Here is a 20,195-nt window from a genome sequence, read left to right as displayed (position 1 = left end):
CAGTGGCCCAAGGGAAGAGAGGCGAAATGTATAGCGGGGCCGTTCGCTCTCCAGTGGTGCAAGTTGCAGCTGCAGCTGAACCTCTCCATCGATGCTAGCTGCCCGAAGGCCGGGAGGGATCGTTCATCAACATCAACTGTCAGAGTATCTGTCAGACTGTAAAATGTACGCATGTACATATAGTATATCGGTCTCTTCTCTCTCGTGTGGACTTCACCATTAACCCACTTGCACGTTTAACACGGTAGCCTCGCCTAACACAATCGTACCTGTACTTAGGTTCCCAGACATAAAGTATGCAACTAGCCGAAAAATGTCTAAGCAAAATTTATTTGTACCTTCCTGTATCGATAAAGCGTTCCTTCGCAACGATCTTTAGTTTCGATTACGGGAATCATGTATTCTCACTCTAGTTCTTCGATCAACCGGGCCAGTGGACTGTCTACGTGTAACGACTCGCATGTTTTTGCATGTGTTTCACGGCGGCCTAAAACGACAAAACACGATCGAGCAACGACCTTCTTGCCTCGTCGTCGTGATATCATTATAGAACTTTGCACCTACTTTATTCACTTGCACGAGCAATATCATTGCTATAGTTCTGCGATTTTAGCCCGCGGTGAATATTCCAAGATCATGGAGAAAGTACGACGAGAATAAGCCCGAGGTCAATTTAAAGATTTTTTCTTTCAAAGAGTGTCCATGTACACATGAATAAATGTATGTACATATCCATGTACATGAATAAACAGCAAGTTACCTTCGCGTTGCTTAATAGAAAATGAAAATAGGTTGATAAGCAGCTGCACGTATACGATCCATCGCAATGACGTATACACTTCGACAGATTAAGTTATTAATGTGTGTGTAGGCTGCTCCCATTGTTCTGTAATTGTATAAACGATTCGTGTTTCGATTTAATGCCTACATTTCCTCGCGTATTTCCTTTCGACACGGTTCGATAAGCTGCGGAAGATCAAAGAGTTCTATAGCCGAGGACTCAATACCAATCCGACAACAGGATAATTTGACGCCAGGAACAAGTTAGGTCAGCCGCACGAAGGTGATCCACTTTATTCCAATCATGTGCTCCAGCTCCTGTGATATCGGTTTGGACACAGCATCGTAAATTATTGTAACATTATCTCGGCCGACCTGTACACCGTTATAACGATTAATTAATATCCTCGCCACGTCGTGATTAGCATTCATTATCCTCATCGTATCACGTCAAAACGTTAAGACGTTAAATGATAATTAAACACGTTTATAATGTGCAGTGATTCCGCTGATCATAAGCTTGAGTGTTGTACAATATATCCAACCTTGTAAATTGCCAAGGAATATTCACATATACTTACAACGTGTATGCATATAAATGCGTTGAAAAGCATTTAAAGCATACTTTTTGTCAGCTTCTGAATTGCCCGCTTTATTTTTACTCCTAGAAAGTATTTAGGTCAAATTTTATAGTCTTTAGAATACTCGTATACACACTGAACTAGTACAAGACACACGTTATAACATTGTTATATCCTTGGTCCTCGCATCGTTAAACCGTGATATATTAGAACTTAATCGATTATAGTGAAACTATAAATTTTGGTTTGTCGTAAAAGCTTCAGCGATTTTGAATACTTCACTTCGAAAACATCTAAATCAAAATTTAATATCTTATTTAAAATGAATATCTTTATGTTCATTATATTGCTGCATGCGTCTCGCATTTCGAAACGTACGATTTAAAAATCGAATAAATGTTTATTTAGGTCGTTCTACGCAAATGCTATGTAAACCTAACCATATGCAATGACAGTAATTGCGCACAAACATCAGGAGCAAATATACTTCATACGTGTTCTATTCGAAAGGAAAAATGTTCGCGTGGTCAAGAATGTACAAGCATTGAGGAAAGCATGAAAAAAATGAAAGGATTTGTAGGTCGGGCCAAAGAGACTGAAACAGTCGTGTGTTGCTAGTGAACCGAGGAATCGGGGATTTCCATGTATTAAATAAACATTTCGCCGCTGTCAAAGCAAAGTATAGCGGTGTAGTATGGTGTCCCATGTCCATGACCATACAGGGCAACTCATAAAGTATGCAATTGGACAAGGTAAAACGACGCACTTGCACCGAGACTGCGTCGTTGCTCGGCCATTCGCTAAATCATTATGGGGACCTCTCACCTTTCTATCTAATAATCTACCTGGTAGCAGACAAGAGCATTAGTGTTGTAAGTGATCATTATCTTCCGCATTACTCATATATTGATTTCTTTATAGATAAAAAAAAAGTCCCGACTGATTATCGTATTAGCCTTTATAGGACAAATGCTTTCCCTAACGTTCCTCTCAGAACCTGTTGAGATTCCATTTGGTCGGAGTGACTAAGTGGATAAGCGGGAATAATGTAATTAACACCTTCCATGTGAAACTAAACTGTCAACTCGAAGACAACAAAATTCTAGTGCATATGTAAGCATCTCATACTTCGCGTCCAAGAAATGTCACGTATGGAAAAAATAGACATAAAATAGACATTTATGTAGCTCTGAAAATGTATTAACGCGATTCGCAAACCACGTCGTAAGATTGGATGTTGATAAATATACCTATGATCAACTAGTTCGCTAATATCTAAAATGTATATATAATGGTATTCGTAATCGGATATACTGATTAAATGGCTACACGCGTGCAATCTTATAGTTATCGTGACTGAAATGAGTACTTTATGAAAGCTTGACGCGCATAGAAGCATTAAAAACGTGTATCGTTACATAAAACTGAATTACATAATTACTTCTTCGTACAATGTAACGATCTTTCTCCTTCGTAACGATATTTCTTTAATTATCTGTCACATTTTGATAAATTGCTTAATAACTTACCAGTACATTTTACGTTATTTCTAATAATAATTTTCGTCTAATTTAAATCCCCGCCCACTAGGTAGGTAATCTCTGCTTTCTGTCTGCCACCGCCATTAATTAATTTCCAACAAGGCGTGGAATGTAATACTCCACTAGAAGCGATTATTAAATCATTACTATTAATCACGCAGAACGCTTAACAATATATGACTCCTATGGAAATACTTGTCAAACAAGTTTATAGTATGTTAATCACATCTATAACATCGAATTCCGTATTTTATCTAAATAATATACAAATAACCGTGTTTAATATTACCGCATGCGAAATTATTGGTTAAGAATGTGAAATACAACGCACTTTATATATTTTTCAAATACATCAAACGTGTTTCTCCCTCTGTTTGATGTAATCCGTATCTGCCAAAAGCCAAAAAATTTCACTTGGAAATCATTTTCAGTTCTAATCGTCCGATAGATGTACATATATATGTAAATAAATACATATGCCATGTCACGTACAAAATACATATGTAAGTGTGTATGTCAACTTTTGCGTCAAGCAACAAAGATCACAGTATTGCTATTCATAATGTCCAACAATGGGTAAGTTAGATACCTATACCATTGACTAAGTACAGAATGCACACGATCATTGACCACAGACGAGATATAGTATAGACGTGATATGCAATATTTTTTTATGTCCCACGTTTAGAGAATCATCGTCCCCTTTACCATTTTTGTATCACACACAACGTTATCGATTCAGTATTGTACTGTTCTTAATCAATGATATATATATATATATTCGTCTATGATGTCACGTCTGGCCTGCATTAATCAATGTGAGAACACAACGAAATTTCTGTTTTTCTTTTTGTTTGAACAATCAGTATTTCACAACTTGTGTATTGACTAACGTTAAGGAAGTGTACTTTAAAATTGATTTTCAGGCTGTTCATTAAAAGAAAGACCGGCGCACGAAGTCCCTAGGATATAGTGTTGTCCACTTCAGCTGTCACTCCATCTACAGTTATTCTCATTCTGCTCAGCTATATAAGTTCATAGACAGTAAAACTTAGACGTAGCCACGGTTTTGTCAATCGTCTCGTATACCGATTATCAGCTCTATGAAAATGTGGTAAGCCGATTAATTTAAAGTAGCGCTAGGTACATTCCTCCGCATAGATTTGTTTACAAACATCGTAGTGACATAACCTCAATCCAGACACTTTACCTGTTAACAACTATATGTTTGTAACGTATGTATGTATGTGTACACGCGGAATATCAATATAATCTATCAATGTTCGGTTTAAAGATGCACTCATCAGGAAATGGCACGATGGTCAACTGTATTATCAGGGGTATTCCTGGCTCTTACTATGGTTTTGTCCCTTGGCAAACTTCTGATGCTTGCCACCGGAAATGGAAACAACGGGGATCTCACCGAAGCAGACCAATGGCTTGCCGAAATTGGATTGAAACAGTATCGGCCTCTCTTCAAAAACAAAGGTCAGGATTCGATTAACCACTTTTCCAGTTTCACTACTCTCTTACTTTCATATTACGTATTACGTGATAACTGACATTCATTGGATGATTCATAAACAAAAGCATTTTTTAGTTCGTAAACAATCATTACGATGAAGAACGTAAGTAATTTTAAGAAATATCTTGGATTAAAAGTTATGCTTATGGGTTTAAATGAAATCAAATTAAGATTGTCGAACATTATAATCGATGAAGTTATAATACATCATCGTTTATTCCTTTGACAAATCTCTAGAATGATCATTCCGACTACGCATGTGTACGTTCCCCTGAAACAGTAGGTTCATTCTCGTCGAAATTCATCGTTTGGCATGTAGTCAATTTCTTTTACAAGAATAAGCTCCAGCTATATACTATCGACTGCTCATAAATTAAAGTCTTTCGAAGTGCACTAATCGTACGACAATATGAACTTAGAGAGCCTTCGCTCGTGCAAACATTATTAATTAGTTTACCAACCGTTATGGTTCAGAACCATTACCATCTCAGAGAGTAACGTAAACTTTAATGTTACGCACGGTCAACGAATAATTAATTAGGAATATTCTTTTCCAACTATGTAGTCTACCGAAAGATTTATAAACGTCCATTATGGGGAATGAGAAAGTTTCTTAAATAAAATGTTATTAACAAAAAAGAATATATATATATATATATATCGACCAATATGAAACATTGGCATGTGTAAAATTCGAATTCAACTTTCATCTTAACCTGTTCCTCCCCATGTTCTTTTTATCAAATTCGGAAGCTGTAGCGATGCAAGCTGATGAATCTAAGTTAATATCCAAACTTTTATCATCTTAGCCCAGGTTGATGCCAAGGATATAAGCGCTTGCGCGAACATTCCTTCGAGGCTAGGCTTTTGTACCTCTTTATTGGTGGGACAAACAAATAGTTACGAAGTTCGCAGCTGCGATAATATCACTACGCGCTTGGGTCGGCAGGGTGGGGATGCTGTTCCTCCTCTCACCCCTTTCGAAAGTAAATGTCTGTGTATACATGGCTACCTTTACTTTTTCACGGCTTGTCCATCACTGTACATTACTACTGATTCGGAAGCATAGTATTAGGTTGTCCGAAAAGTGTCTTTCTTTTACAGATACGTCTCTTACAACGATCCATCTTTATACAAACATGAAATCTATTCTGTCGAACGTTGTGATCTTTATTTTGATAGAACAAAATGGATCATACGTAATTCGATAAAATAATATAAAAAAGAAAAGGTTGTGCGTCCATTATTTCCTTATAAAACGAAAGAAACTTTTCGGACGACTTAATACATTGACTGACTGGTATTACGAAACTCTAATAGCCAAGTACCCGTGTATTTAAATAATAAATATCACGGATGAGCCAAGCGCTTCAGCCTAAACGAAACTGTACCGCCATCCAAATAACCGGTTCAAGCAGAACGATGACATTTTTCCGTCGATTCGATGTAAAATTTGCATTATTTAACATACACAAATTTAAGAGCTATATATGGTCTTTTATATGAATTAACATGCTGATTCGGTCGTTTTAAACTACCGCGAAAGGATGAGAGAGGTCCTTTAAAAGAACTCTAAATATCAAGTTCCGTCGACACGGCAGAAAGCAAGATTGGCTTGTCGAGAATAGAGGTACGATTTCGTTCAGTCAGCAAGTAGCTGCCTCCAATAATTACTTCACCCTATTCGGACTCCTTATCGATCGTGGATCGTTCGAGGTTAAATGTAACTGGTTGTCGAGGCAGTCCAATACAAACAAGAGCACTACTTTACGGTTGGTCGATAAGTGGATTGCAGTTATCGGAAAAATTCAGGACATGCAGTGTTAGGTCCAATGACAAACTCGAGTCGAACGATTCGGCTTTTATGAGCATTTTTTTTAAAGGTATAAAGCCGGCATAATTGGTCCAATTTCAAGACAACGGGTCGTTGCATCCTATACTTCTAACCATACGATGAAGCTTACAATAGAATCAACTTCTTCCGTGTATCGCCTTCATCGATTTCCGATTTTCCCTCAGTGCATGTTTCATAAAAGTAAGATCCTCGAAACATTCGAGATCGTGAGATCGAAAGATGATCGTGATTCGCATAAAATGGAGATAATTTGGGCAAGGGGTGGTATGGTGATGCCAGTGGAAAAGTAGGAGTAAGATCGTCGGCGTGCGACTCGCGCTTCTGCAAGAACGGAAAGACGCGAAGCACGGGAAGACGATCGGCTTGCTTGACGTGGTCTTTGTGGCGTGGTCGGGACCTGGTGGGAGTACCAAATGGGTGGCAGAGGGTGGCTCTAGCCGCGTAATCGTCTCGCATGCAGTCGTCTAGCGTGAGTCCGAGCGAGCGGATCGCCGAGTCGCGTCGCTCTTGGTTGTCGGGTATCGAAATACTTGCTCCACCAAAAGTCGCTGCAGCCCCTTCGCAAATTTTCGCGGATTCGTTTTATCGAGAAGCAAACGACGTGAGCATTATGCGCGTTGCCAAGGGGCGCGGACGTATGAACCACCGTACAAACGGAGCCATTGTGAACGGTGAAATCGTAAACGAGCCTCGGATGTTCGCGCGATCATCGAGCCTTTGACACACAGGCCCGCTTGATCCTTAGTAGACGCGTCGAGTCGGTCGTAGAAACCCTCGCGTTTATCACTCCCCGGCCACCTTAGCCGTTCCTTTACCCCCACCCTTCTTTCGTCCTCCCTCTATTATTCGCGCTTCCATGTGTACTCCGACTTCGAGACGTACATGAAACCAACACCTTAGACCTCCGCTAGGCCACCTTTCGATATCTTTCGAAGGTTACTACATACTTCGTCGTGACGCTTGACCCTCCTCCCACGACTCTTCTCAACCTTGTAGACAACAAGTAGCGAGTTCGTAATTAATATCGTAAACAAGTGTGAAAACGACACTCCTGTTGCGAAGGGGTAGGTTTTTTTAGCGCTCGAGAACTGTATTCCGAAGCTGAACCAGCCGCACATACCGCTTCCGCCTTTCTGCTGGCACCGCGATCTTTCGTTGCGAATTTCCCGATCGAAGTTGCCACGATCCTCCGGCGGGAAAACAGTCTTCAAGCCAGAAAGACGAGACAGAAAGTCGATTCGAATCCGTAAGTGCACTCCTTATCACTCCGATAACATTCGTTTCACGGTCGAATATAATCGCGGCGTTTCATCGCCTTTTTATTTTATGTCATGATTGTTACTATGCATCGATGTTATGTATGAGTGTTTGAATCGTTGCTTAATCAATTATTTTCGCACAATAAAAAACATCAGCTCTCATTTCTCATTAATTCTGCACTTGTATTTGCACTATTAAATGTTTATGTGTGTATTATTCGATGCTAATACTATACTTTCACGATTTAACTAATCATTTCTCCTTCATTAAACACACTAAAATCTCAAGCAAAATTTCCTTACCGTAAATTTCTTAAAGCAAAGGTTGTTGCATTTCGCGGCAAGTTGGAAGATACTGGCAAAGTTTCTCGAGAGGAAAGCAACACGGTTCGAGGGTTCGTCTTGAGAGGAGCTATTCATGCTTTCTCGGTTCTGTTTGAATTTCGAAACTGTCTGGGCTGATCACGTAGGTGTTACGAACCACTTAAAAATTTTGCTACTTGAAGCCACGAAAGATCACAAGACGATTCCATCACAAAAGCCATTTACGTCACTTGCAATCCTGCATGTTGCACACCACGTCGACACTCCGCCCGGACATTTCGAAAGTCACAGATCGCCTAGAGCATAGCAAACACGTCCTGCATTGCGACACTTTGAACGCTAGTTTCCCCACGAGCCTCAAAGCCAGGAAGAAGTTACCCGGTAATGCGTTTTATCGGCTCGATATCGACGTCGATACTTTCCATTGAATTTCTCAGATTCAAACGAAATAGCGGTAAGCGAAATTGAATTCTCAACTTTTCTTATAAGTTTCCTTCCTTTTTGTCGTACGTGGCACAGTTCTTTATACGGGTAGGGGAAAGAAGCTGCGATATTAAAAAGAATGTTTCAACAGTAAAATCGTTGATCATCCATTGTAGAATCCGGTAGAATCGATAGATCCGACATCGAGAAACGACCTCCCAGCGCGCGATTCTTCTCATTGCCCACAGAGTAATTTATCATGGACCATTTTCCGCATCCGCATTGTTCGAAAGTAATGAAACGGAATGAAAATTTCGGATGTCCGTAGCATAAATCATTCTTTCGCGAATATACGATAGGAGAATTCGTATTCGCCGCGAGTTAAATCCACGCTCGTATAAAACAAAAGAATCCTGTCGATTGACAAATTGTCTGCGTTTCATCGATGGCAACGCGCTGGCAGGATTAGCGGAAACGCGTGTCGATGTAGCGAGACAGGGACATTGATCGTGCGAAATCGATGCCGTTATTGTATGTAAGTATCTACGTTTCATGAACGAACGTCGGCCGATGAGAAAAGTATCGATTCTCTTGCTTGACCTTAACCTTTGAACGTTCCTACGCGGAAAAAATTCCGGACAAGAATATTCTGAAGACCGAGTTGACCCCCGACACGTTTTATCGACCACGTTAAAAATTAATTGTCATTCAACGAACAGAATGCGTAATGTGAAACGAAGGATCGAGAAACCAACGACGTAGCCGTGTTTTACGTTTTAAACGTCTGTCGAAATTTTTAGCTGTATAATCACGCGTGTACGAAGAGACAGAAAAAAGTAGATGAAATAGCGCGGGAAACCGACCCGAGGAGCTAATACAAGACTTAAACAATGAGAAACCATGCTGCTACTTGATTGCATACTACAAAGTATCGCAAATGAAATAAAATTAGAGATGGAGATTTGATGAAACGTATAAACGATCGATGAAAACTCGCGTAAATCGACTGCAAACATTTTTTTCGTATTTATGTTTTCCTCTTTTTCTTTAAATACATAGATTGGAAAGAGTTACACGTTTTTATTAAAAATTCATATTTTTATTAGCATATAGTGTATATTACAAAGTATACTTTATGGAAAAACTCTATGAGAGGAGCATTACTTCTCGCTTTCGAGGATTATGTAAATACAAATCAACCGTGCAATAAACTAGCGCGAATTTAACGACGTTATCTTCGTCTGCCGCGCCGCCCAGTAAATTCCAGATATCAATTACGTTTTACCGTAACACGAATAATTTAATCGCAGCTCGCGACCGCCCGATCGAATCATCCAATTCTTCCTCTATTTTATCTCGAAGATCTCCTTTCTATACATTTTTATTTACTTCTTTTAATTTACAAAATAACGAATCTTACGTCGGAAACGCGCTAATGAAATCCACGATTATCTCGCTTGGAAAGTCGAACGAAACAGATTAATGAATCCGTTCAAGATGAAAGAAAATAACGCTCGTATGTGTGCCATCTTCGATCTAACTGTATCCATTTCAACCGTGAATCCTCAAGATTTCCCGCGAGTCATACACTTTTTCCATCATAAAATCGATTCTTCGTAGCTAATTTTTGCCCGCAATAGAAAGCAATAGATAAATAAGAAAACGAAAATGTTATTCTAACAGGAGAAAACAATGTACTAACTGTGCCATTGCAAAAAAGATGTTCAAGTATATGCACGACTGCCTCTAGTAGTCGACAAGATTGTAATTAATCCGGCAAACAATCGTCCGTTCTCGCGGCAGAATATTCACGTTTTCGCATCGTTTCATTCGACTTCTGTACAGGGCTAATCCCTGTGGGTTCGCGAAAAAGTTCTTTGCAACAAAATTTACTGCTCGGACCAGGTTCCGTACGTTTGAGAAAAAGGGAACGGAAAGAGAACCGCGATTACAAGCGGAATCTAATCGAGCTATTGTTAAGCACGCTAGTGTAGGAATTCTATTAACGCGGTACCAAACCAAGCTATATACACGCCATAGTGGTGAAACTGTGTCACCAAGTTCGTTCGGTGCCCCTAGTGCTCGGATATTCCCAGGGTATCGCGTATCGCTGAAACAGGAGGAGGAGAAACTCGTAAATTAAGCAGATGGAAACAAAATATTATAATTCCAGAGGACCGTCTATATCGTGCCCGCGGTTAGTGTAAAATAGCAAATGTTGGAATCGATCTGTCCTACCTTCATAATACCGGCAACCCTCTCGTGCATAATCATGAGAATATATGACATACATATGCCCTGGTTTTCCCTGCCCACCACCACCACCTTTTACTTCAATCCTCCCCTGCTGCCACCCCTCTTAGTACCGAAAGGATCGTTAGCACGAAGCAATGCCAGTGAAGGATATCCGTTCGAAAAGGTCAAGAGTCGATGCGAGCTTGCCGGGTGCTACGCGGTTGATTCTTTCATTGTATCGCGTTGCATTCTTTTCTTTTTATTCTGCCGCGTGTATATCCCGCCTCGACCACAAGCCACGAAAAAAGACGGAAAAGAAGAAAATAAAAGGAAGACGTAAAGATCTGAAAAACGTCCAAAGTACCACATCCTTCTTTTACCTTTTAAAATGTTACCGCTCCAGGGCTTTGATGGACTCGCTAATGGAACACTTATCCCTCCAAGTCCTATAACACTCTGCGGATGAAACGGTCTGTAAGTTTCTTTCTCTTCTTTTTTCTTTCTTTCTCTTTGTTCGAAAGAGAAAATGAGGAGAGAACCGATGAAAACATCGCGTTTCGAATCTTGACGACTGTCACAGTTTCATTTGTATCGAACACGGAGATTGGCGCGTCTTTGTTGCTCATTCTCCGATAACCGATGTGATCTCGAAGCCTGGTGTTATCGGCTGTTCAATCGTTGCACGCCGAACAACCAGCTGTATTCCGGACAATGATCGTGATCCGATTCGATTCGACGAGACTCGAAGATCGAAGAGAGCGAACATCGAACGAACGAAGAAAGAAACAGACGTAAGAAATGGATAGTCGCGTACCATTTTGACCGATTTATTTCACAATCGCAAATAACGATTATACCTTGAACTGCAGTCGTACGTTTCGTCCTTTCGTATCGTTTTTTATCGGTGGCAATTGCCAAGGTGCACGTTGGCCGATAAATTGTGCAAGAGAAACGAGATGAGCGCGGAAAACACGGGTACGATAACCCCGGTTTGACCTCGAATGGACTCTTGACCCGGTTTCGGGACCGTTTAATTCATAGTAACGTTTCGTTGTCGTTGATTAAATTGCGACTGCTGCTGACCTATCGATCCGGCATCGTTTAATTGGCATCGTTAATCGACTGGTCTAAAAGCACAGAGAGACACCGAAAAATTCCCGGAAATTGCTATCAATCTCTTTATCCGAATCGAGTTGCCCAGATCTGGGTCAACACCGACAAAAGTGTACACTCTACATCGAAATATCTCGCGGAGTTTTGCTCTTCCTCCTCCTTGCTGTTTCGTTTGTTCCTCACACGACCGGATAAGCTTAATCCTTAAACTTGGCGAGACGAAATCCTCCCAAAGTTGGTCCGTCGGAGTTAACAGGAAAGCGGTGCTAAGCCGAATTATCGTGTCCCGTTTTTAAGTATTTATGACTACCATACGCTGGAGAGCATAGGCCGCGAAAGCACAGTGAGCTCTCCCTTATCATTCCATCGCGTCTTGGCAAGCAAATATTCCCACATTCTGTTATTTTTCCTCTTTGTATTCTCTACCTTTCACGAAACATCCCTGTTAGCTTTCACCCGACTAGTAATTGAAACTAATTGCGTATCGTTAGCGCGTAAAGCGATTGATGCGTTTCCAACGTTCATCTCTTGCTACAAACGTCCTATTATTCCTGTCTTTCTACGTGCAATGACTTTAGTTGTAAAAATACAGCTACGCGCTTGTATACTCGACGAAATTTTAATCCTCTGCTTGACAAAACCGTCACATGCCGCGCAATTGTTAGTGACTGTTCATCATTCAATCACATTGTACGCTCCAGTGATGAATCGGAAACAAAAGACAGAGCGTTTCATTGTTCGTGCCATAATGCATCGGTATAGATTTATTGCGCGCTTTACACGAGAGACAGGACTAGATATCTCCTTTCAAATAGATCTCGAATCGCGCAACTTTCGCGAATTATTAAAATTTCCATCGTGAAATCGAGTAAGGTTATGATGATAAAACGCTGGTATAATAATGTTTCGAGAAGATGACCTCGTGACGAGCGAGCGATGCGACGGTGAACAAAAGAATGCTTCGTAGTCGGTAAAAGTCGACGAGCCAGGAACACCGTGGAGGAATTATGCCGGACAAAAATCGAGGCTGCCGAGATGGACAACGCGACAAAGATTTCTTTGCCGATGAGATATCGTCCATCGGCATGTCGCTACGACCCAGCGGTAGCGCATCTTCCGGTAAGTAAAACCTCTCGTCGAAAATCACCTTTAATTCCGCACTTTCTGGTTAATCGCCACGAAATTAGTATTCCTTCCGTACGAACGAAGGCTCGAGTTGACCGATACGTTCCTCTTTGTGTTAACATCGAAACTTTTTAACGTTGCACAATTCTTATTTTTTAACTATCATCGATTTTTATTCGTAAACAAGCTCTTAACACGAGACATTACAATTTAACTTGATCGGTTATACAATCGTGCAATTTCTCTTTAACGATATGACATGGTTTTATGGATATAGAGGAGCAAATTCTTGATTACTTTTCCATTAGTGGCCCCCGTGTCTAAACAGGCCATCAAAAAATTGCTCTCAACAGGACAGTCCACGGGCAAGGGATACGATTGCGCGGTACTCAGACCTGTACGAAGCTGATTGAATAAATTTAGGATAACGCATTCTTTCATCGAGTCTTCTGATTTGACCACGCTCGCATCGTCCATGGCGCAGAGCCAAAGAAGCTTATCCAACCACTCTTCCTTCTTACTCCGTTCGGTCTTGTAGTTCACCCCGTGGTCCCGCATCCACAGAGTTAGCTGTAATTTCCAAATCGATACATAAACCGAATCGCAACATTCAGTTCACGACACTGCAGTCTATAACCGCTGAATAACGAATGAAATTCTTAAATTTCTGAATCGTTTGAGTCTCAAGCAGCGCGATCGCACTGTTTAGATTTTGTGTTGAAAAGTGCCAGTACATTTGAACGCTATGGACGATTGACGGTATTTTGTATTTCATTGTTATCTTCTCAATAATTTTTATTGAACAAATATTTTTTTGAACAAAAATATTTATCGAACTTGCAATATTTATAAACTAATAGTACGCATATATAATAATATAGATTTATTTCATAAAATAACAAATATGACGAGCGCTGTTGCGCCGCTTGTTTCTCTTCGCAATCGGACAAGACAAGCGCTATCGCGCTGTTCGTGGATTTTTCGACCCTGTTTTTTCAAAGACTCCTGAGACTCAAACGGTTAAACGCGAGCTACTTCAATGGCGCGACTTACCTCTCCTCGACATGAGAGAGCCAGGGGGTTTCCGTGGAAATAAATTTTGTCGATACCACCCGGAAATGCTGAAGGATCCAAGCAAGTTATGCGATTCTCTCTGATATCGAATCGTTTGAGTAATGGTATTCTGCTAAAGATTGCTGGCGCGATTTTCTCGATTCGATTGAACGACAGGTCTAATTGTTCCAAGTATACCAGATCCTTAAACCACGCCTCTTTCACTTCTGTGATATTATTGCTAGGTAGACTGAGTTTCCTCAAACTAGCTAGGCTGTCGAACGCATCAGCGTGAATGTCGTATACGTGACAATTGTAGATGTTCAAGAACAGCAAATGTTTGGCGTATTTGATAAAAGCTCGTTCTGTGATGTATCGGAAATTTGAGTCAAAGACCAATAGAGAGGATACGTTCGTCGTTTGTTCCAAAATCGTTTGCAGAGTAACGTTAAAGCATTGCAAACGATGGGCTGATCCTGCGTAACGAAATATACATTTAACAATTTATCGATATCAAGAGATTTTTGTTTCTCTATCTTTTCCTCGAATAGAAATTGCATCGGCGAGGAAGATAGAAATTTACTCGTGCCCCGTTTACTTGTTTCCCCGATTCACCATCGGGACAATCGAAAATCGAACCTAATTATAGCGAAAGATTTTGTCTCACCTCCTTCGTGCTTGCTCACAGTGCATATCGCAAGCACAAACCCACACTTGAGAATGCACAGTAGAATAACGGAGAACGACGTACGGCGCATTTTAAGTGGCTTACACAATTCGGTGGTTTTACGACTGACAACGACGTACTGAGAACGGACAGGCGAAGGAATCGACTCGTCGTCCAGTCTCGAATTATCAGGTTTTGTTTCCTGTCCTTCTCTACGATAGATACCGGGTGCTATCGCTAAATTCCTATGAGTCTCTAATTAGAAAAGCTATCTTTGTTCTCGTCTGATAGCGTGTTCTCCGAATTAATTAGATGTAATGAGTTCCTTTTTTCCCTTTTTGCGAAACGTCGGTGTCAAAGGAGAAAGAAAAGCTTTTCGAATGTTACAGGCATTTCATCCCTTGCGAGCTGTGGCGAGGTGTACGCGTTACCAGAACTGCCGGCACAAGACGAAGAACGATTACAACGCGCCGCACGTTTACTGCAACAAAGGCTCGTTTTACGCCAGTGGTTGACAGACCATGGCTTGCATAGCCATTACCAGAAGTGAGCAGAATTTTAACCAGGAGCTTTAATGGTTCCATGGTTTCCCTCAGAAATAATCAGAACTGTTAGTTGCATTGCAATTTTCCTCGAGCAAAAAGTCAAAATAAATCTGTTTTCCTTTCGTCAGGCTAATGCAGATGGAAGTGATGTCCCTAGAGGATGTATATTGGGTGGAGGATAATGCTGCACGGGCAGCCCTTGGCAAGGATCTACCGCGATGGATCCAGGCCAGACAGACGCTGCCTACTTCAAAGGAAGATTTAGAAACCCTCAAGGCTGATCTATGGAGCGCCGTAGTGAAGAATAGTCAACATCAGGACGCTTGGACATGGGGTACAATTTCTTTGTTATTTTCCGCAAATTTCGTTCGATTGCATAACGCAGGAACCTGCTCGAGGAGAAGCTCGAGGCATAACTTTCTTTCTTTTATATTTAACAGGTGGAATGTTGGTAGTTTCTGTGTCAGTAGCAGGGTTAGTGACCTTGGCTGCTATGACACAACCAGCTCTAGCACCGGAGGCAAAGCACTCCTTGCTACAATATGTGACTGGAAAATATTTATTACCGAGCAATTGCCGAGTTCACTTTGCATGGGATGAGCCACAGCTCGTAGGAGGAACTATGACATTTATAGTAAAGGTACCTAATAGAACTTTCTAAATGCGTATTTAGAAAAAGTGACAAACAGCACAGGATAGAAGTTACTTTCTTATTACTATTATTTGGTTATTTTATTGTTCCTGTTGAAACGATGGCATTTCTCTTTCAAACTGTACTTTATAGTTTTATCAACGCAACGGTCAACCTTATCCTATTTGTGACAAAGACAATCTGATCATTGAAGTCACAGAAGGTACGCGCAGGATAGCTACCCTTATAGAGTTGGGGGGTACCGACCCCTTAGCTGCTAATACTGCAGTTGTGAAGTTTACTGTTCGCCATGCTGGACAATATCGAATAGCCGTACTTATTGGACCGTGTCACGTTCATGGCAGCCCGTTTCTTAAAAATTTTCTTCCCGGTATGTTCGCATGATAAACGTATTAAACGGTACTTCTGAGAAGTAGGACTATAAACAATTATAAAATCACACTTAATCCTTTAGGTCCTCCAGATCCAAATAAGACAATCTTTGTACGACAAAGTTCGACAGTCGTTTGTACAGCGGGAGTTGCACACTCTATGACAATAGAACCTCGAGACGAATATGATAATCTGTGCATATTTGGACCCGGTGATAAACCCACGGAAGGTTACCAAGTTAACATTACTCAGGTAAGTGGGATGCCATTATAATCGAGCGATACTTACGTTATTGCGATTGACTTTATTTGCTATTTTTTTAATTACAGATTGGTAATTCAGTAGATAAATCGGCTATTGCGGATTGTAGTGTACAACTTGAATACGACTCTCCGAATCAAAGGATTCGCTTAAAAGTCAGTTTTCCAAAGGGTAGTTGTTATCATGCAACAGTCAGTTTAGGCGGACTACAACTACACAATGGCGATTTCGACATCATTGTACTCGAGAGTACGAAAGATACTTTTTTAATATTATACTGTTAGTGAAGTTTTATTTTTATAGAATTTATATTCGTTAGCGCAGGTGAAGTTGCTAGAATGGTACACAATAACGTGGCTTCGAAGGACCCCAATATTTGCTATGCCGCTAAATTGTTGGGCATGCAAGGCGAGAAATTTTCAAAACCAAAAAAAGTTGTCTGTTTCATTTCGCCTAAGCAACTTACTATTAAAGAATACTTACTAAGGATTATCCCGAAAAGGCTTGTTACATTCAGGCTTTGTCCATCGACTAAAGTAAGTGAATTTTTCTAATTGCGGGAACATCGATTTTTTTGTAAATTGAACTCGTGCAATAATTTAAAACTATATTTTTCAGTTCCATTTTGATTGTTCGAATAATCAATACGAAGGTTACGATTCTTTTTCTATCGATGATGGATGTCAGCCACCCGTTGAATTAATTTCTCTATATAGAGATATAATAGCCGCTACATTCACGTTGTTTCTGTTGAAGAACATTGGAGGAAGTGAAACTTTTGCTGATAAACAAGATTTCTTTTACCACGAAGTTCGGAAACATCATCAAAAACATTATCACGAGAAGCTTTCGATGAAAGTTCAACGAGATAAATTGCTAGAATCGGTAAGTGTCAATTATTAATTAATATTATCTGTATTCTGTTCAAATTTAGCATGAGTTTTTCCTTTAAGTCCATGAAAGCTACCAAAGGATTTTCTGTGAATGACTGGTGTAGAAATTTTGAAATCAATTTCCAAGGCGAACAAGGTATGTTTTATCTAGAAAAATATATTGTATTCGTTTGGAAAAAGGTAATATTTAGTATTTTGTTCCAGGGGTTGATTGGGGTGGTGTCCGAAGAGAATGGTTTGAATTAATTTGTGCGGCACTGTTCGATTCAGGAAATGGTTTATTTGCATCCTTCGGAGAATCACAACAGGCACTAGTTCATCCTAACAGTAAACGGCCTTCACATCTCAAGTTAAAACATTACGAATTTGCAGGACGAATCGTGGGCAAATGCCTATACGAATCCGCTCTTGGCGGTTCCTATCGGCAGTTAGTACGTGCAAGATTCACAAGATCATTTCTTGCACAAATCATAGGCCTCAGTGTACATTATAAGGTAGAATTACTTATTAATATGTTGTATCAAAATAGAACTGTACTAATCTATTTATACTTTTATCTTCTGTATAGTATTTCGAGCAAGATGATCCAGACTTATATCTCAGCAAGATAAAATATATTCTTGAAAATGATGTTGAGGAAATGGAACTTTATTTTGTCGAAGAAGAATATGATAAAGATGGTCAATTATTAAAAGTAAGGTCATAACGTATTTTATATTATAGTTACATGTATCGTTTACGCCAAATATATTTATTATAGGTAGCTGAGTTAATACCTGGAGGTGGTAAAATTCGTGTAACGAATGGAACTAAACTGCGTTATTTGGACGCACTCGCCCAACATAGACTTGCTAGTTCCATACGGAACGAAGTGGAACATTTTCTAAGGGGTTTGAACGAACTCATTCCCGATAACCTTTTGGGAATTTTTGACGAGAACGAACTCGAAGTATGTAAATATATTTTTTTCTTATCCTTAAATATTCTTCAATCAATATTTTCATCATATCTATATTTATTACAGTTATTGTTATGTGGAACTGGTGAGTATAGCGTGGCAGATCTACGTGCGCACCATATAGCTAATGGGAGTTCTTCAGAATTTCTTCGAGTTCTTGATTGGTTTTGGACTGCAGTTAGCAACTTTACACAGGAAGAGATGGCCCGATTATTACAATTTACTACAGGTTGTTCGCAATTACCACCCGGTGGATTTCAACAACTGAGTCCACGATTTCAAATTACAGCAGCACCAACTTTTGCTAACTTACCTACAGCACATACTTGGTACGTAACTCAGTATTCTGACTGAGGGTAGTAGCTTTCAAAGCGTAATAATTATTTAAATATTGTTACAGCTTCAATCAGCTCTGCTTACCGGGTTACGAATGTTACGATCACTTTGAACGAGCTTTATTATTAGCGATTAGTGAAGGTACTGAAGGTTTTGGCATGATTTAAACTGATTAAGTGTCAATTAAGTTCTAGTCTTATATGATTGTGCTATTTATTTAACTTCTTATTTTTCGTATTATTAACATAGTTTTACTTTCAAATGTCTGCTTTTTTTACAAGATTAAAAAAATTACATTTACCACACATTTTGATACGTAAACAAAGGGATAGGATTTTTGAACATATTCTTTTTGTGTTCTATCGAGTGACTATCAAGAACAATCAGATATATTTTCCAAACATAAACGACGATATTAATATTCTTACTGGCTTGTGGTAACGTTTTTATAAAGAGATGATGCAAAGAGCAATCTTACAGGAACATCTTGCTCAATTTATTGTATCAAGATTTGTTGTAGTTTAAAATATTGTAAATTTTATTACTCATAAAAATAGGTACGTACACGTTCCTCAAGCCATCAGATTTGATATATTTAATTCCACAATTTAATCGATACGCAATAAAACATTCTTTTATAGTTACCGAATTAGTCAAAGTTAGCATGTGCATTGTAAAGCTTGAGAAGGTCGTTGTGAGGTTTATTAAACTATTCACCTAATCAGTATTTTTCTCTTCTTTTTTACTTCGAATATCGCACTAAGCACACGAAATAAATAAGGAAACAATGTTTCGATGAATGAATTTCATAAGTTATTACTTATAGAAGTAAGTTAAGTTCTTACCTACTACTTGCAACCAAAATCAGTGAGTAATCTTTAGATTTCTTTGTAGATGCAATATCGTCTGTAATTTTGTTAACTATAGCATATAGCTTACATGAAATGTCTTCAATTGCAAATAAACATACTGAGCTTTTCTTCGTTTTCATATCGCATTAAAAGGTATTTTAAGGTGGTAAATCGACGAGTACGACCGAATCCAGTCTCAAAATTGTAGGACATCGTTATTTGTTGTCGCAATTAATATATGCAATAAAAAAAAAATGTTTTAGATCGACTAGCGAGAAGATTACATAAAATTACACCTAACACAACGTACTCAAATATAAAGTGATTTTGTGATAACAAGAACGAATCTTCCACTGAAATTTTTGTCGTGTCTTCGCTTACCGTGTACGAAAACCTCAAATGAGAAAGGATCTATACTGTGCTGGCTGAAGCCTAAAAGAAGTATACCGCAGAAACGATATTGTTATCGAACAAAACGAAGATCAATTTTATCTTGTACTTATGTACGCAATAATGAGATATGTGATCAGACACGTCGTATTTGTGTCACTCGTACGTGGTTATTTAGATTTTACGATCTATTGTAATGTGTTTTTTGAAAAAAATAATATACCGTTAGCATCGCTCTACTACGTACATTTATTTCGTCTACGTTAAAATGGTAAATATAAATGTTATGTAAAATATGATGAATTACGATTATATGCTGTGCATACATTTATATGCATGTTTATCAGTTATCAAATGTATTTGTTGATGTTTCATAACAAGAAATCACTTTTCCATAACAAACCGAGCGATTCTGACGGTATTTCATTTTTATCGCTTTATCATGTTACATGAAAA

General features: G+C 39.3%; 2 protein-coding genes and 1 long non-coding RNA gene across 4 annotated transcripts; 2 read left to right on the top strand and 1 right to left on the bottom strand.

Annotated features, from left to right (window-relative positions):
• Window positions 1–902: 902 nt before the first annotated feature.
• Window positions 903–2,819, top strand: LOC117151250. The gene is made up of 2 exons (XR_004461027.1): window positions 903–1,157; window positions 1,770–2,819. It is a non-coding gene; the product is annotated as an uncharacterized LOC117151250 (long non-coding RNA).
• A 1,047-nt stretch (window positions 2,820–3,866) lies between these two features.
• On the top strand, window positions 3,867–19,939 carry LOC100742049 (apoptosis-resistant E3 ubiquitin protein ligase 1). 2 transcript variants are annotated; one of them, XM_033318881.1, is made up of 16 exons: window positions 3,867–4,016; window positions 4,197–4,390; window positions 14,871–15,027; window positions 15,155–15,360; window positions 15,467–15,666; window positions 15,811–16,048; window positions 16,133–16,302; window positions 16,380–16,560; window positions 16,636–16,847; window positions 16,930–17,196; window positions 17,265–17,340; window positions 17,409–17,698; window positions 17,773–17,898; window positions 17,965–18,153; window positions 18,229–18,491; window positions 18,563–19,939. In XM_033318881.1, the coding sequence occupies exons 2-16, from the start codon at window positions 4,213–4,215 to the stop codon at window positions 18,663–18,665; spliced, it is 2,856 nt and encodes a 951-aa protein (XP_033174772.1). In that variant the 5' UTR covers window positions 3,867–4,016; window positions 4,197–4,212; the 3' UTR covers window positions 18,666–19,939. The 2 variants fall into 2 exon arrangements, with proteins under 2 accessions (XP_033174772.1, XP_003486663.1); XM_003486615.4 differs by lacking the exons at window positions 3,867–4,016; window positions 4,197–4,390 and adding exons at window positions 6,745–7,528; window positions 12,551–12,755.
• Window positions 12,913–14,626, bottom strand: LOC100742173 (leucine-rich repeat transmembrane neuronal protein 1-like). The gene is made up of 3 exons (XM_003486616.4): window positions 14,482–14,626; window positions 13,815–14,290; window positions 12,913–13,331 (listed from the first exon to the last, which is right to left on the bottom strand). The coding sequence occupies exons 1-3, from the start codon at window positions 14,570–14,572 to the stop codon at window positions 13,008–13,010; spliced, it is 891 nt and encodes a 296-aa protein (XP_003486664.1). The 5' UTR covers window positions 14,573–14,626; the 3' UTR covers window positions 12,913–13,007.
• Window positions 19,940–20,195: the final 256 nt, after the last annotated feature.

Source organism: Bombus impatiens, unplaced genomic scaffold (assembly GCF_000188095.3).
Source record: "Bombus impatiens unplaced genomic scaffold, BIMP_2.2 scf_0129, whole genome shotgun sequence".
Taxonomy (NCBI): Eukaryota; Metazoa; Arthropoda; class Insecta; order Hymenoptera; family Apidae; genus Bombus; species Bombus impatiens.
This window is presented reverse-complemented; position numbering and strand designations above follow the sequence as displayed.